At 41.7% G+C, this 16,766-nt stretch overlaps 2 protein-coding genes across 2 annotated transcripts; both read left to right on the top strand.

Annotated features, from left to right (window-relative positions):
- The first annotated feature begins 9,539 nt into the window (after positions 1-9,539).
- LOC100832017 (BTB/POZ and MATH domain-containing protein 1) lies at positions 9,540-11,175 on the top strand. The gene has a single exon (XM_010242254.2). The coding sequence runs from the start codon at positions 9,985-9,987 to the stop codon at positions 11,089-11,091; it is 1,107 nt and encodes a 368-aa protein (XP_010240556.1). The 5' UTR covers positions 9,540-9,984; the 3' UTR covers positions 11,092-11,175.
- Positions 11,176-12,352: 1,177 nt separating this feature from the next.
- On the top strand, positions 12,353-13,447 carry LOC100842606 (BTB/POZ and MATH domain-containing protein 2). Its single transcript, XM_003560385.1, has one exon. The coding sequence runs from the start codon at positions 12,353-12,355 to the stop codon at positions 13,445-13,447; it is 1,095 nt and encodes a 364-aa protein (XP_003560433.1).
- The last annotated feature ends 3,319 nt before the right edge of the window (positions 13,448-16,766 follow it).

Below are 16,766 nucleotides of genomic sequence, written 5' to 3'. Positions count from 1 at the left end.
CCAAGTGTTTTCTTCCTGCACTCGGCGTGTGGGCATTGTTGACGAGTGCCTCATAAAATGCACTCAACAAAATGTGGGACACTCGGTAACTATGATGTTTTTTTGGTAATTTTGGTTACCGCCTGATTACAGCATTCATCATATCATTTTGAAATTACTGAATTCATATTTGCTGTAAATGTAAGAACTTTTGTGTATGTACTGCTTTCTATATATATATATATATCACAAAATATGCAATATTAATAATTATTAGATACTAAATATTCAGGTTATATCGGCTAATACTAAATTATATGTTTGATTAATATTTAATTATTATGATTATCTTTTACAGGATCTTTTAAGACTGGTGAGGCCAACGGAGCTACCGACGGTTCGTGCAGCGGTGTAAAAATCCTACTCAGTACTCACCGTATATTTTCATTATATTGCTTCAGGAGTAGCTAAGTTTATTTCCCTAGGTGTTCTTAAACAAGTTTATAGGGGTGATTTCTTATCGTCTTCCCAGGCAGTTCCACCCGAAGGGAACACTTCTCTAAGGTTACAAGGTTCTCATTCAAACGCCCTACGAGAGGCTTAACAGAGAACTACACGCAGAGGTTTCTCCTATAGGATCCCTAGCATAAGCACCCACCCGTATAAACACATTTAACAAGACAAGGAAAATACTAAACTACTTCATTTCACAATATAGCTTACATACGGTTTTCCCTTTCGGGAACCCCCGAAGTGTTTACATAAAGATAAGGTAATTACCTTACTACTTTCCCGTCCTTATGTTACATTGCCTACTGCTACTACTCCTGCTGCTTGCTGCCTGCTGTCCGCTGCCGCTGCCGCTGCTACCACTACGACTACCATTACGACTACGACTACGACTACGACTACCACAACGACTACACTACCACGACTACCACGACTACCACTACTACCACTACTACTACTACTAGAGAGCAGATAGTTTGCTCGCTAGCTGCTCACTCTCTCTGCTACTGAAGGCTTGTGTTCTCAACGATGTTGTGTGTCCTCCGTTGCAGCAAGAGGCTCCTTTTATAGGCAATATGGCTGGCTCAAATAGTGCTCTCATGCATTATTTACTTCTCCTTTCTTCTTGGTCATGATGCATCTTCTTTATAGGTCCTAGGCCTTCTTTATAGCCTCTTGAGTGCATGCATGCATGAAGAAGATGAGGTTTTTTGGCTGCCACTTCACTCTTTGGTTGCATAGGAACGTGGTTTCCTTCATCCTGAGAGTAGTCTTGCGCTTTAATGATAGTGTCCATGACACACTGCAGCCTTATTGTCTGCTTCCTTGGTTATTCTTCGTCTGCACACCATAAATCATAAGATCTCATGCATTTGTGATCTTGTATGCTGATGATGGGTCTTATATGCCTAATACATGCTAACGATGGATCTTAAGATTTATTATTTTTCATAAATTTATTTATTTTTAATAATAATAATTATTATTATTTTCAGTTTTCAATCATATTCAAATTATATTCTATCAACTATTCGGGTATAGGTGTATATGTTCGGAGGTGGTGTATATGTCCTCCCCGCCCGAATAATTGATAGTAATATCAATTAAAATTCTGGTTTCTGCCCATGGTCTGCAATATCCATGTGATCATCATCTGAAAGATTGAATTCGTATTTTGAAAGAGTCAGGTCATATTTTAGGTCATACTCTTTCTTTATTTCTTCAAATTTTTGCGTAAATTCAAGTCGTAATTGTTATAAAATTTCTTCTTTTTACTCTTCTTTCCATAACTTTGAAGTGTCTTCTAATGTTTCGTTTATCTTCATGTCTATATATTCAGAATCCAGAGGATCCACTCCTTTTACTAAGCAGTCTTTGTATGTGCTATATTTAGGAGATTCTTCTTCCTTTTCTTTTTTTAAAATTAATGCTTCTTCCTTTATATTCTTTATATTTGATGAAAAAGGAATATCCTTATCTACTCCTTTGAACTTTTGGATATATTTTTTGACTTTTGGTTCTATGTAGTAATTTTCTCCTGTCATACTTCTTGCTCTATTCAAGGCTTCATTGACATCTAAATATTTCTTCCATGTAATATCCTTTTTCCTTTTCCTTGCGTCTAGCTTTTCTTTTATTATTTCTTCAAAAGTCATATATATTCCAGGTTTGATTCCATCAAATAGTACATATAATGGCTTATATTCTTGCACTGCAATATTTGCTGATATTGGTAAGTTCTTGTTCATCATATTGAAATATTCGGCTAGACTATTCAGAATTGATAGCATATAGCCTTTTTCTTCTCTTTTATTATTATATTGAAACCAGAAATTGTCAAGTATGCATTCTTGAATTTCATCGAGGGCAATATGTCGCTTAGGTTTGAATTTAAATGTATTCGGGGGAAATATTTTCAGTGTGTTTTTATTTCCGAAGGTAAATACTTCCACCCCATTGGGAAGCAACCTACGCTTCATTCCTGCAAGATTGATGAACGGGAGAATATGTCAGGTAAACAATTATCTTTTCCCTTAATATGCTCAAAAACAACTTTATATCCATTTCCAGTTATGATATCTTCAAATAAAACCCATCTTCTAGTAGAACTTTTCTTACTATTGATTTGATTATAGTATCTACATATTGCTTCACAATTAGTGCGTACTGTAAATTCTTTAAATCCCAAGTATAGCCTAAACGCGTTTATTGCATGGACTACCGCGAGGATTTCTCTATCAATATTATTTACTATTTTTAATTTATAACTTTCTGAGGCATACCTACATATCTTTTCTTCTGCCTTTGGAGAGTACTGATTAGGTTTTTGCTTTAATATAGCACCCCAACCTACTTTAGATGCATCGGTTTCGATTATAAAGTAACAATCTTCTAATGGCAATTCTAAAGGTTTCAAATTTTTGACCTTTTCTTTTATGGCCTTGACTAACTTTATGTCTTCAGAATTAAAATACCTTTGGCCATTCTTTCTTAATTTAGCATATAAAGGTCCAGCTAGTTTTGCTAGATTATCTATATAATTTCTTGCATAGTTTACAATCCCTAGGAATTGTTGTAGAACCTTTTTATCATTCATAGAATCAGGAAATTGTAAAATTTTCTTTGCAATATGCTCTTGCAGATGTATTTTTCCTTCTTCTATTTCGTGTCCAAGAAAATTGATTTTCTCTTTACAAATCTCCATTTTCTTTTTAGATAATATTAGCCCATTTTGTTCTACCTTCCTAAAAAAGACTTCAAGGTGAGCAATATGCTCCTTGTAAGATTTTGAGAAGACCAGTAAATCATCTACATAAACTAATATAAATGATTGATTTTCATTAAAATTATTTTGCATCTTTCTTTGAAATAAAGCGGGCACATTTTTTAATCCTAAAAGCATAACTAGCCATTCATAATGACCCTGAGGACATGTAAAAGCTGTCCAAGAAATAGATTCCTCGGCCATTTTTACTTGCCAAAACCCGGCCTTTAGGTCAAACTTAGAAAAATATTTGCTTCCTTCTATTCTATTAATCCATTCTTGCTTATTTGGAATATTGAATGCATCATCTACCGTATTATCATTAAGTCTTTTTTAATTTATAACCATTCTAGATTTTCTCCTGACTTCTTCAGCATGATTTCTAACTATAAAGGCGGCAGATCGATGAGGACTTCTGCTTTCCCTAATAGCTTTTAATTTTAATAACTCTTCGATATGCATTTTAAACTCTTCTACATCCTTAGGAGTAGTTTCTATTGGTCCTGACTTGATTATGTAATCAGGGTTGATAATATTTATCTTGCAGACTATGGAGTTCTTATCCCAATGTTTCATTGGTATTTCTCCAATGATTTGTATGTCTTCTAATTTTTGCACTATTTTGTCTATATCTTTCTTGGTTTTTGTATCTTTATACCAATTTGGTGAGAATGATTGTAAACCTATGCATTCTGTACATGTATTTTCTATATGGTATTCTTTTATGGCATTACTAAGCTCTTCTTCTTTGCAGATTTCAAGAGGGTCTTCATTGGCACTATATTCTTCATCTATATTAGATATTTCTATATTTTGTATGGATTTTCTCTCTCTTATAATCTCAGATATGTATGGAACGTTATCTTGGTATGGGATGAATGTAATTCCTTCTTCATGTATAATAGTGGTTTGTAAGGATTGTTGTAAACATCTTAAACCCAGTATCATGTCATCCTTTATTACTGACAAATGTCTGATTGTAATTTCATCTATAATATATTTTGTTCCATTTATGTAAGATTCAATATTATAGGCCAATTGATTGTGAATCTTTTGTATTCCTGACATGCCTGTGGATACTTCAGCTTTATCATTGTCTATAGTTTTAACTATTTCAGGGCATCTCGCAAAATACTTGTCATGAATGATGTTCTTTGTGCACCCTGTGTCTAATAGTGCTAATATTATTTTATAGGAAATATTTCGTTTTAATATTATTTTGACTGGAATTCTTATTCCTAACACTTCCTTAAATGGTAAACGTACGATGTATTTGTTTCCAAAACTAGTAATAGCATCTTTTAGCTGGATTAACCTGTCCCCTTTTCTTTCTTTTACTGTGATCATTTGCTCTTTTAATGCTGTATTTTTTATAATGTTACCTTCTTGATCTTGATTATTAATAATATTTTTATTTTCTAAATTATATTTATTTCTTCTAGTTCTGCTTCTAGTTTATTTATTCTGTTCTCTAAGTTTCTAACTCTACTAGATAGTATTCGTTCTTCTGGTTCACATTCTATTTCCCGTCTCCAACTTTGATTTCTAGCCTTTAAACAAGATGCACACGCTTGTCTTAAGCATAAGCTGCATGTGGACCTATTCTCTTGGCTTGGATAATATATACAAAAGGCACATTTCATGTTATAATCACCTTTACCTCTAATCCAATCGTGTTCACAATCTACTTGATTCATCATTTCAATTTTTAATCCTGCTAAATCGTCTATTAGGTCTAATTCATCTTCGCTTGATTCATCTTCTAAAGTCTCATTTTCTACTTCATCTGTTTCTATGATTGAATATATCTACTCATCATCTTTTATTTCCTCATCACATACTAGGATATTCTCGTTAACGCTATCTATAATTAACACTCTTTCTTGCTCTTCATATTTACTAGAGTACCTTTTTTGATCTTTATTAGGACATGTTTTACTTAGATGATATGGTGAATTACATATAAAACATCTACATGTCTTATCATAAGATTTTCTAGGATCGTATCTTCTTACATTTCTCTTATGTAGATAAGGAGCTCTATTATCAGACCTTCTTAAGAAATATCTTTTCTTTGTCCTAAAGTTCCTATTATCTCTCCTCTGTGGTTTGTAATATTTTTTATTCCTATGCCTATTTTCTCCATATGTTAGCGGTATTTGAACAATATTATTGCAGAAATTGTAGTCTGATTTTTTCGTAGATCTTTGAGCTTGTATATTCGTACATACCTTTCTTAGTTGTTTAAATACAAATGTTATGGCCTGAGATATATTTGCAACATTTCCCTTTGATTCTTTCTTATACTCTTCAAATATTATAGATCCTAAAGGATCAGGTAATTTATTGAAGTATCTTTCAACTACCCCTTTATTATATCCTTGCTTAGCAGTGGTAGCATTGTATAAATAATGCTGAGAAAATTCTTTTATACCTTTACAACTAGTTAGCGTTAATTTTTTTATTTCTCTCAATCTCTCATTATGCAATGTGGTATGTCCCATATCTGGATCTTCTGCTATGATTATGCTTGATATAATATTGGCAAAGTTATGGGGATTACTTCCAGCCCTTTTTAATTCTTCATATTGATTAGGATATGACTCTACCCATTGCTCCCATAAAATCTTTGCAGATTCTCCTAGAAAAGTTTCAAGATATGTTATCATATCTTCCACCTTATTACCTATATTATGCTGATTTTGTATATATTTCTGAACTATTAAACCTTTCCATATGCTAATTATATTAGGCTAATCTACCGGGTCATGGGCTGCTAGATTTAATATTGCCCCATCATTCCTAGAATTTTGAAATTGTACGGGGTTTTCAAAATCCCATATATCTGTATTGTCCGAGAATAGAAGTTGGTTGGAAGTCATCTTTTTCTGGGGGCCATTTTCCAGCTGCCCTGGTAGGTCTCTCTCTTGCTCCTTCACTCTTTACTGAACTATCACCATATACTCTTCTTCTTTTACTAGTCATTTCTACTTCCATAGCTTTCATTGAATTTTCTAAATTATGTAAACCCACCTCATCTAGGGAGTTTATAAAATCACTATATTCCTCAGACCCATCAAAATTTTCATCTTCTTCTTCATAACTTTCTGTTAATAACTTGTTATTTATGTCCCACTACTCCTCTTCATCTACATCTTTATTTTTGTGGCTCTGGACCGTATTATTGTTCTTACTATTTCCAACCTTATTTTCTTGTGTCGTTATATTGTTATCTAATATGATCGAACTACTAATGGCATGCTTTTTCTCATTTTTTTAATCTTTTAAGTCTTGCAATCTCTCTAATGAAAAACAATTCCTTTTCTCTTATCTTAGGCCAATCTTTTGTCATAAAATTATTATATTCCCATTCTATATGTTTCAATTTTCCTTCGTAATGAATTATTTCATTGTCTAAATCTGCTTTTTCCATGTATTTAGATGCACCACTATTTTTATTTTCACTAAACTCTGATTCAGAAACAAAAGATTCAGTATCATCCATGGTTGCGGTTTTAAAATTTGTGAATCTAATGCTACTAGTTCCTTCACAATTTTGATAGCTTATGTAGTTATTAGGTTGCTTTAATTCTTTCTTCTCTATTAGCTCACTTATTTTCCATTCTTCTCCTGCTCTTTCTTCAGAGCTTATTTTAAGAGGACTCATGAATTTTATACCTTTTGATTGCATGCTTTCAATTACATCATCTACATTTACTTTATATTTAGAGCTGCTTTTGTAGTTAGTCTTCCTATAAATTCTATACTTACTAATAAATTTGTATCTTTATATCCTTTAGTCTGGAACCCAAAACTCATTTTATCAATAAATTCCTTCACGGGCATCATTAAATCTGAGGCTATATAAGTTATTAATCTATTTTCATTCATGTCTCCTTCCATGAAGCCTAATGAAGCTTTATCTACTAATCCCCATCTTTTGTCTAATAGTGTTATTAATACCTTTGCTCCTAATTTCTTTCTTGTCATTCCTTTGACTCCTATGATATACATACCTTGATGAATATATTTATACCCACAATATTTTAGTTCATTTTCAATATTCTTGCTCACAATTCTTAATTTAACTGGATGTGTTAACACACTTAATTCTACTTCTCTGGATATTCTATACAATCCACTTCTTCCTTTAAACAATCCCATGTGGTATACCTGCTGTGGCTTTATTTTTCTCGGTGTATCCTTTTGATACCTTTCCAAATCTCTTTCTAAGTCTATAACTTCTTCTAAACTATCAATGTCATCAGCCTTGCTGCATGACATTCTATGCATCATTATTAGAGGCCTTGAATCTTGCCTTATTGACTGGAGGTTTCTGTCTCTTCTAATGGGGCTTTTAGATAAGTCCATTTTTCCGAATTAATATTCCTTAGTGATGCAATTATTCCAGATGATGCTAACACAATATCTTTGTTACTTTGATCGCTGTTTATTTTATCTAAAATCTGAATTAATGACTGAAGGATTGTATTATTTTGTCTGATTATTATTTTTGAATCTTCCTTTGGAGAATCGTGGTCAGAAAAGCCAACTGGCGGCGTTAAATATTTTGCTACTTCTTCTAATGCTTCGCTATATTCGTTCATGCAAACTACGAGAGGATCAAGGTTTTTACTTCTTGAACTAGTCTTTTAATTTCAGATATCTCTTGCTTTGTTTCAGCGCTTGGTTTATTTTTATTTAAACAGTGCCCTATACTTTTTCCAATGGACAACACTTCTTCTTTAGTGTAATCGTTATTCTTACAAACTATATTTTGTTTTGTTTTGGCTTCTTCTAGCTTATGTAGAGCTATATCAATTTTATTATTCAAACTAAAGTATTTTTCTGCAAGTTTTTGGTATTCTTTAAATATGCTATCAAATTTTTGGTCTAAATTATCTTACCTTTTTCCCCAAGATATAAAGAAGTTATATATCAGATCAACAACTGTATTTAACTGACTATGAGTCGTATGCCAAATATGTTCTTCGGATGGATTTATTCTGCACCTTATGTCAATATTTTCTTTAGTATATATAATTTTACCTGCACTAACTTCTAAGTCTAGATACTTTAATCTTTCAATGATTAACCACTGGCTCTGATACCACAAATATGCAATATTAATAATTATTAGATACTAAATATTGAGGTTATATCGACTAATATTAAATTATATGTTGATTAATATTTAATTATTATGATTATCTTTTACAGGATCTTTTAAGACTGGTGAGGCCAACGGAGCTACCGACGGTCGTGCAGCGGTGTAAAAATCCTACTCAGTACTCACGTATTTTTCACTATATTGCTTCAGGAGTAGCTAAGTTTATTTCCCTAGGTGTTCTTAAACAAGTTTATAGGGGTGATTTCTTATCGTCTTCCCAAGCAGTTCCACCCGAAGGGAACACTTCTCTACGGTTACAAGGTTCTCATTCAAACGCCCTACGAGAGGCTTAACAGAGAACTACACGCAGAGGTTTCTCCTATAGGATCCCTAGCATAAGCACACACCCGTATAAACACATTTAACAAGACAAGGGAAATACTAAACTACTTCATTTTATAATATAGCTTACATACGGTTTTTCCTTTCGGGAACCCCCGAAGGGTTTACATAAAGATAAGGTAATTACCTTACTACCTTCCCGTCCTTATGTTACACTGCCTTGATTATATAGGCTTTATTACAGTGGGACTACTACTACTACTACTACTACTACTACTACTAGAGAGCAGATAGTTTGCTCGCTAGCTGCTCACTCTCTCTGCTACTGAAGGCTTGTGTTCTCAGCGATGTTGTGTGTCCTCCGTTGCAGCAAGAGGCTCCTTTTATAGGCAATATGGCTGGCTCAAATAGTGCTCTCATGCATTATTTACCTCTCTTTTCTTCTTGGTCATGATGCATCTTCTTTATAGGTCCTAGGCCTTCTTTATAGCCTCTTGAGTGCATGCATGCATGAAGAAGATGAGGTTTTTTGGCTGCCACTTTACTCTTTGGTTGCATACGAACGTGGCTTTCTTCATTCTGGGAGTAGTCTTGCGCTTTAATGATAGTGTCCACTACACACTGCAGCCTTATTGTATGCTGATGATGGGTCTTATATGCCTAATACATGCTAACGATGGATCTTAATATGATTGAAAACTGAAAATAATAATAATAATAATAATAATAATAATAATAATAATAATAATAATTAAAAATAAATAAATTTATGAAAAATATTAAATCTTAAGATCCGTCATCGTTAGCATGTATTAGGCACATATATATGACAAGGCGGGCCCGGCTCATCAGGGCCCAAATCCGGCCGTCGGAGCACGGATCGCATCGGATCCGCCGAAGCACGGATCGCAATGGATCCGCCTTACGCTGGCTGAGAGACCCGCCGATTGACCTAGCGGACTCCGGGAGTCACTCTGGTTCGCCGTGGTTCCTCGCCGTCCGTCCCGTCCGCCGGCGCGACTCGCGAGAAAGGCCGCCGAACACACCTTCTGCTCCAGTGGCCCAGTGAGCCGTCCTTTGCCTCCTTGCTTGGTTTAGGGCATCTCCAATTTTGGAAATTTTACTGAAATTTCATAAACCCTGAGTGTAAACCTTGTATCCCCTCAACCAGAAGTGACAACAAAAACAAAATGTACTGGAGTGCTATTACTAATCCACTAGTCACCTGTAGAAAGAAACGTTTGATCTCAAGCAAAGAAGAGAAGATCCCCCTGCCGCCATGGAAAAAGACTGCAAAAGCATCACCAATGTTGCCCGCTGGGTCAAGCTGCTGAAGATCGACGGCTACTGTGCTGCCAAAACCATGGGCAATGAGGATTGCATCAAATCCAGCTGTAGCGTTGGTGGGTATGACTGGGAGATCTGTATCTATCCTGCGATGGTGCCACCTGATCGGCGTGCTCGCGACCGCACTCCGTGGGTAGTAGTGAAGCTCGTGTTCCTCAGTGAAACCTGCCCTTCCATCGTGAGGGCGAATCTGAGCTGTCGTTTGGTTGATCCGAGAGGTGTGCTTGGTCCATCTCCAGAGAAGAGTGTGTCATGTATATTCAATCGTTCGTGGATATCCCGCTGCCTCGAGATGTGCTCGCCTTTTGTTAACGAAGATTGCTCGCTTCCAGTTTGCCTCAAGTCGACAGGCGAGCTAGCAGCATCGGGTTATCTCAGGAATGATTCTTTTACCGTGCAATGCACCATCACGGTGCTCAAGGAGGATGTGCCAGCAGCGAGGATCCCGGTTAAAGAAGTGTCTGTATCATCCCCTAGCTTGCAACACCACCTTGCTGAACTCCTGCATAACAAGACAGGAACAGATGTCACATTTCTCGTTTCCGGCAAGTCTTTCGCTGCGCACAAGCTCATTCTCGCTGCAAGGTCCCCTGTGCTCATGGCCGAGTTCTTTGGGCACATGAAGGAGACGAGCTCTCAACATGTGGAGATCAATGAAATAGAGGCGGTGGTGTTCAAGGCGTTGCTGTACTTCATCTACACTGACTCTGTGCTGGAATTCGGTCTGCAGCATGAGGCGGTGACAATGTTGGCTCAGCATCTACTTGCAGCTGCAGACCGGTATGGACTGGACAGGCTCAAGGAGATCTGCCAAGGCAAGCTCTCTGATGGCATCAGTGTGGACACCGCGGCGACCACTTTGGCTTTGGCTGAGCAGCACAATTGCCCACAGCTCAAGGCTAAGTGTGTTGAGTTCATTGTTAGCACTCCTGCAATTCTTGATGCTGTCTTGGCGACGGATGGATATAAGCATCTGGAGGCAAGCTGCCCTACGGTGTTGCCTGACCTTCTCAAGTCTGCACGTGGGAGAAACAGTTGATGGGTAGCAATGGTGCTAAAGGTCCAAGATTTGGCAATGCTTATAATTCCTGTTCGTACGTGCTTGCCGTGAAAGCATTGTGTAGTATAAAGTTGTGTCTCTTTTTTTGACAATATATAAAGTTGTGTCTTTATTTACCTGACATGGAAAACTTATGTCCATCTATATATGTTATGAACAACTTGCTGCTTGCATTTCCCCTCCAGTTTGTAGTTCCCTGCCAAAACTCTCCTTCTTTGCTCGTCAATATTAGCACAAGGTGATCCAAATGTGTGCCCGGCTTGGAAAGAGCCTTCTGTTTCAATGATGTTAACAGTAGTTCAGAATGATTCGGTCAGCTGCAACCACACAGATCCTGGTATTTTGTATGCTGGGAGTTCTTTTGAACACCTTGTCACATCAAATTTCGGAACAATGTTAGGAAAAAAGGTAATCTGATTGTATTACAGTATAAGTGACAAAGCAAGGTGATTTCGATGTCAGAGTGCAAGAACCTGAACCAGCCTATTGCTGTGTATGACTATTACAAGTTCATCCTTTTCACATCTTCCTGCATGCAATGTTTTTCAGAATATCTTGGAGATTGAATGGAGTATTTCTAAGCTTGGAAAGTTCTGTGTCTCTTTTGATGGCTTGTTCATGTTTCGGTCTCTGCTCGTGGTCAGTTTCACCCAGTCAAACCTTGGTTCAGACTGGTCTGTATTGTAGCAATGCCTTGACTGTTTTAGACTGCTGCAGAGCCAAAAGTCTTCAAATGCAATTCAAGGTATGGAAGCACAGCTACTATACAGAAAGATTTTGGTGATTTGAAGATTTGGTCCGGGTTTTGCTTGGTTGTAATTTTAGTGATTTCAAACAATAACGAATAGTCTGGGCTTAATGGAATCGTAGTGCACTCGGTGCACACTGCACCCACCAACCAATCTATTAAAATTCAATTTGAAACCTCGAAATTTTTTTGAACCAAAAATCAGATTTGCAATGCGTTCGAAGATCAAATCAAAGGTTGCTGCTCCCACGCATCAACCCCTTCGTTACCCGGGGTGCAATTAGATAGGAGGCCATTAACTACTAGTACGACTGATGGTGCCAAATTATTTATACTACTACCCGTTTCCATGTTCCAAGTTCCAATGCGGCCATCGGTGAACAAACGCTCCACAGTACCCGAGCAGCCTCGCGCCTGTATATATATCTTGGGTACAAATGCTCCATCAGTACTCCTAGCTACAACCATTCCATAGCCATCTCGCCCGCTCCGATGGCCACGGAAAGCTCCAGCCGCAGCATAAGCCTCACCGGCGCCGCAAGCCTGGTGCAGCAGCTCAAGATCGAAGGCTTCAGCGCGACGGCGAGCATGGCCCTGCACCAGTTCATCGCGTCGAGGTGGACCGTCGACGGGTACGAGTGCGAGGTCCGCATCTACCCCGCAACGACGTGCATCGTCATCAGGGGGCACAGGACGACCTGGGTGGCGCTGGAGCTTATCTTCGTCAGCGAGTCCCGCACCGGCGGCTCCAGGGTGAGCATGGGCTGCCGGCTCGTAGACCCCAGCGGGAAGCTTCAACCATCGGAGGAGCACAAGGTAAGCGTGTCCAAGAAATTCTGCCATCCCAACGAGTCCTCGGGCCTCCTGTTCCTCCAGAATAGAAATGATCTGGCGGCGTCGGGCTACCTCGTTGGCGATTGCTTGGCCCTGGAGTGCACCATCACGGTGCTCAAGGAATTGCCGGTACCAACCATCCCCGCTACCAAGGAAGTGGTCGAGCCGCCGTCCACCAATCTGCATCAGCACCTTGGCGAACTCCTGCAGAACGGCACGGGAGCCGACGTCACTTTCCTCGTGTCCGGCGAGTCGTTCGCCGCGCACAAGAACATACTGGCTGCAAGATCTCCGGTTTTCATGGCGGAGTTCTTCGGCCACATGAAGGAGAAGAGCTCCCGGCGCGTGGAGATCGAGAACATGGAGGCGCCCGTGTTCAAGGCGCTGCTGCACTTCATCTACACTGACAAGGTGCCTGAAGAACTTGATCAGCAGAAGCCGGACATTGTAGGGGCCTGCACGATGGCTCAGCATCTTCTTGCGGCTGCTGACAGGTACGGGCTGGACAGGCTCAAGCTGCTTTGCGAGATAAAGCTCTCCGCTGGCATCACGGTCGACACGGCGGCCACGACTCTGGCGTTGGCTGAGCAGCACGACTGTGAGCAGCTCAAGGCCAAGTGTATGGAGTTCATCGTCAGCACTCCGGCGGTCCTTGATGCTGTGTTGGCGACGGAAGGGTACAAGCACCTGGAGATGAGCTGCCCTTCGGTGCTTACTGGCATTCTCAAGTCTACCCGTGGGAGAAAGAACTGAATCATAGCTGTTCGTGGTGCTAAAAGTTATTGAGAACGCTAGTACGTCTCTGTGTTCTACTGGTCTATTTGTGGAGTATGAGATTGCATCTGTGTTTTGTTAGTGAACACGGTTTCCCTTTCTAATTAAGACAGCTGTAATGCTTTGTTTTGTTAGTGAAATCGGGGATACAAGTGCTGAGAGCAACTTCTTGCATGGGCCAAGTGTATGGAGTCGTGCTCATTTGCTCTATAGTCCAGTCATGGTTTTTTTTTTTGAGCGGAAGTCCTTGTCAGCTCCGACTACTCACTCGAGGAAGAAGAACACCGGTGAGTATTGGACACAGAGATTTTTGTGCAGCGAACTCACTGCTGCTTTTCGGTTCTCTTCTTTTTATTCCAGCGATAACAGAAAACGAGATAAGCTCGCAACAACCACGACGTGATCCCTGCCATCCCAAGGATCGGGTAGTTGGGCATCTCAACGGCCTAATGCCAAAAGCTAAACGCACGGCACACACATCAGACGTGGGCTCGTGCCTAACTGAATATTGAAACAGTAAACGGCAAAATAAACAGCTAGGCTACTGCTACTGCTATGCGACTAAGTTTATTCAACAATTCTCCCCCATAAACTAGTTGCTGGCCAAATCCATGACCCCAATTCTCCTTCGCAGCTCCTGGAACTTCACCTTCACAAGTGACTTGGTCAGGATGTCTGCTGGTTGATCCTCAGTGCCAATGGACTCAACTGAGATTCTGCCATCATCAACACACTCTCGTATGAAATGAAAACGTGTCTCAATATGCTTACTCCGATCATGGAAGACTGGATTCTTGCATAACTGGATGGCAGACTTGTTGTCAATGTAGAGGGTGGCGACGCCTGATTTCTCATTGAGCAATTCACCAAGGAGTTGACCGATCCAGACGCCCTGGCACGCCGCTGTAGTTGCTGCAATGTACTCCGCCTCACAGGACGAGAGAGCTACCACTTTTTGCTTCTGCGACTGCCAGGTGATCGAATTCCCTCCAAGCATGAACAGAACACCGGTGGTGCTTTTTCTGTCATCAACATCACCCGCCATGTCCGAGTCACTATAGCCCGTCAGGCTATTGCTGTTTGCACTGAAACTGAACACACAGCCATAACTCTTTGTGCCGGCGATGTACCTCAACAAGTGCTTGACGGCGCCATAGTGCTCTGTAGTAGGATGCTCCATAAAACGGCTCACGTACCCCACGGTGAATGCAATGTCAGGCCGCGTGTGCACGAGATACCGCAAGCTCCCCACAATACTCCGGTACAGAGTTGCATCTGTCGGAGGATTCAGACTAACCTTGCTGAGTTTCAGTCTGTGCTCCATGGGAACGTGGACAGGGTTGCAGTTCCCCATCCCTGCCTTCTCCAGAAGCTTGGTGGCATAGCTGGACTGGCAGAGCGTGATTCGGCCTGGGGTCTGCTTCACCTCGATGCCAAGGTAGTATGTCAGACGCCCCAAGTCGCTCATCTTGAAAGAGCTCTGCATCTGCTGCTTGAAGTTCTGAATGTCTTGCTGTGATGCACCGCAGACGATCAGATCATCCACATAAACCCCGAGCAGAAGCCGATCTTCACCTGAGCCGCGCACATAGATCGCATGCTCCGACGGGCAGCGCTGAAACCCAAGCGACAACAGTGTGCAGTCCAGCTTGGCATTCCGGGCTCTTGGAGCTTGCCGCAGGCCATATAGCGCCTTCCGCAGCCTGAGCACCTTGTCTGGCGCTGCCTCGTCCACAAAGCCGACAGGCTGCACCACATACACCTCTTCCTCGAGATCGCCGTTGAGGAAAGCTGATTTGACATCAAGATGATGCACTTCAAGCTTCAGCTGCACCGCCAACGCCATGAGCACGCGCACTGAATCAAGTCGTGAACACCTCGTCAAAATCCACACCGGCACGCTGGACATATCCCTTCGCCACGAGACGGGCCTTATGCTTGACCACATCCCCAATGGCATTCTTCTTTAGCTTATACACCCACTTGAGCCCAATTGGCCGATGACCTTTGGGCAAATCAACAAGCTGCTAGGTACCATTTTCTTCGATGGATTTGATCTCGTCCAGCATAGCTGCGCGCCAACCATGATGTGGCTCAGCCTCAGCAAACGTCGTGGGCTCCTCCGACGCAGCAAGGTTCAGCTTGTGGTCGAGGTCGGCGTGCACGTCGTCCAGCAGACGGTACCGGCGTGCTAGAGGATCGCCATCAGCAGACGTGGGCGTGACACCAGCTGGCGGCGACACAAACATGGGCGCTGGTGAGGCTGGTGTAGACGGTTCAGGCAACGAAGCCGAGGACGATGGAGTGGCAGGGCGTGGTGGCGAGGGCGGTGTTGGTGGCATGCCGATGCCGTTCGTCGGTGCTGGAGCAGCAATGCCACCGCTGGGGGACGCGTCCGTGGAGAACTCCACGGTCAGCTCGCCCTGGCCGGCGACATCGTCGGTACCGGCCCAGTTCCAGCTCGCCGCCTCGTCGAAGACCACATCTCGCGTCACGTGCACCCGGCGAGACACCAGGTCATACACCTTGTATGCCTTGCTGCCGGACTCGTAGCCGATGAAGACCATGCGACTGCTCCGATCGTCCAGCTTCTTGAGGTGGGGCTTGGCGTTGCGGACATGAGCAACACAACCAAAAACACGTAGGTGTTCGACTGTAGGTGCCTTACCGTGCCAGGCTTCGTATGGCGTGATGCCATCCATGGCGCGCGTGTAGGAACGATTCAGCACGTAGACGGCCGTCGTGACCGCCTCCCCCCAAAATGAATTCGGCATGTTCCTCGCCTTGAGCATGCTCCGCGCCATGGAGACCACCGTCTGATTCCGGCGCTCAACGACGCCGTTCTGCTGCGGCGTGTACGGGGCGGAGTGGTGGCGCTTGATGCCGGCGTCGGCGCAGTAGTCGTTGAAGGTGTTCGACATGAACTCGCCTCCGTTGTCCGTGCGCAGCACCCGCAGCCTGCACCCGCTCTCCAGCTCGGCGGCGGCCTTGACGCGGCGGATGCCCGCCTCAGACTCATCCTTCGCGGCGAGAAGAACAAGCCACATGTACCTACTAACATCGTCGATGAGCAGCAGGAAATAGCGGCGTCCTCCCGGAGTTGGCGGCGAGATCGTGCCGCACAGGTCGGCGTGCACCAGCTCGAGCCGCTCTGTGGCGCGGAACTTCCCCACCTGAGGGAATGGCGAGCGGCGCTGCTTGCCGGCTAGACACGCGTCGCACAGCTGATTAACATGCTTGATGTGGGGAAGCCCGCGCACCATGCCACTGCTGGACATCTTCTGCAGCACGCCAAAGT

This window comes from Brachypodium distachyon, chromosome 1 (assembly GCF_000005505.3).
Source record: "Brachypodium distachyon strain Bd21 chromosome 1, Brachypodium_distachyon_v3.0, whole genome shotgun sequence".
NCBI classification, from domain to species: Eukaryota; Viridiplantae; Streptophyta; class Magnoliopsida; order Poales; family Poaceae; genus Brachypodium; species Brachypodium distachyon.
Note: the sequence above shows the minus strand (reverse complement) of the source record. Positions and strands in the feature narration are given on the sequence as shown.

Excerpts from the sequence above, each read along its gene's own strand:
- LOC100832017 (XM_010242254.2), top strand. The coding sequence starts at position 9,985 with ATGGAAAAAGACTGCAAAAGCATCACCAATGTTGCCCGCTGGGTCAAG.
- LOC100842606 (XM_003560385.1), top strand. The coding sequence starts at position 12,353 with ATGGCCACGGAAAGCTCCAGCCGCAGCATAAGCCTCACCGGCGCCGCA.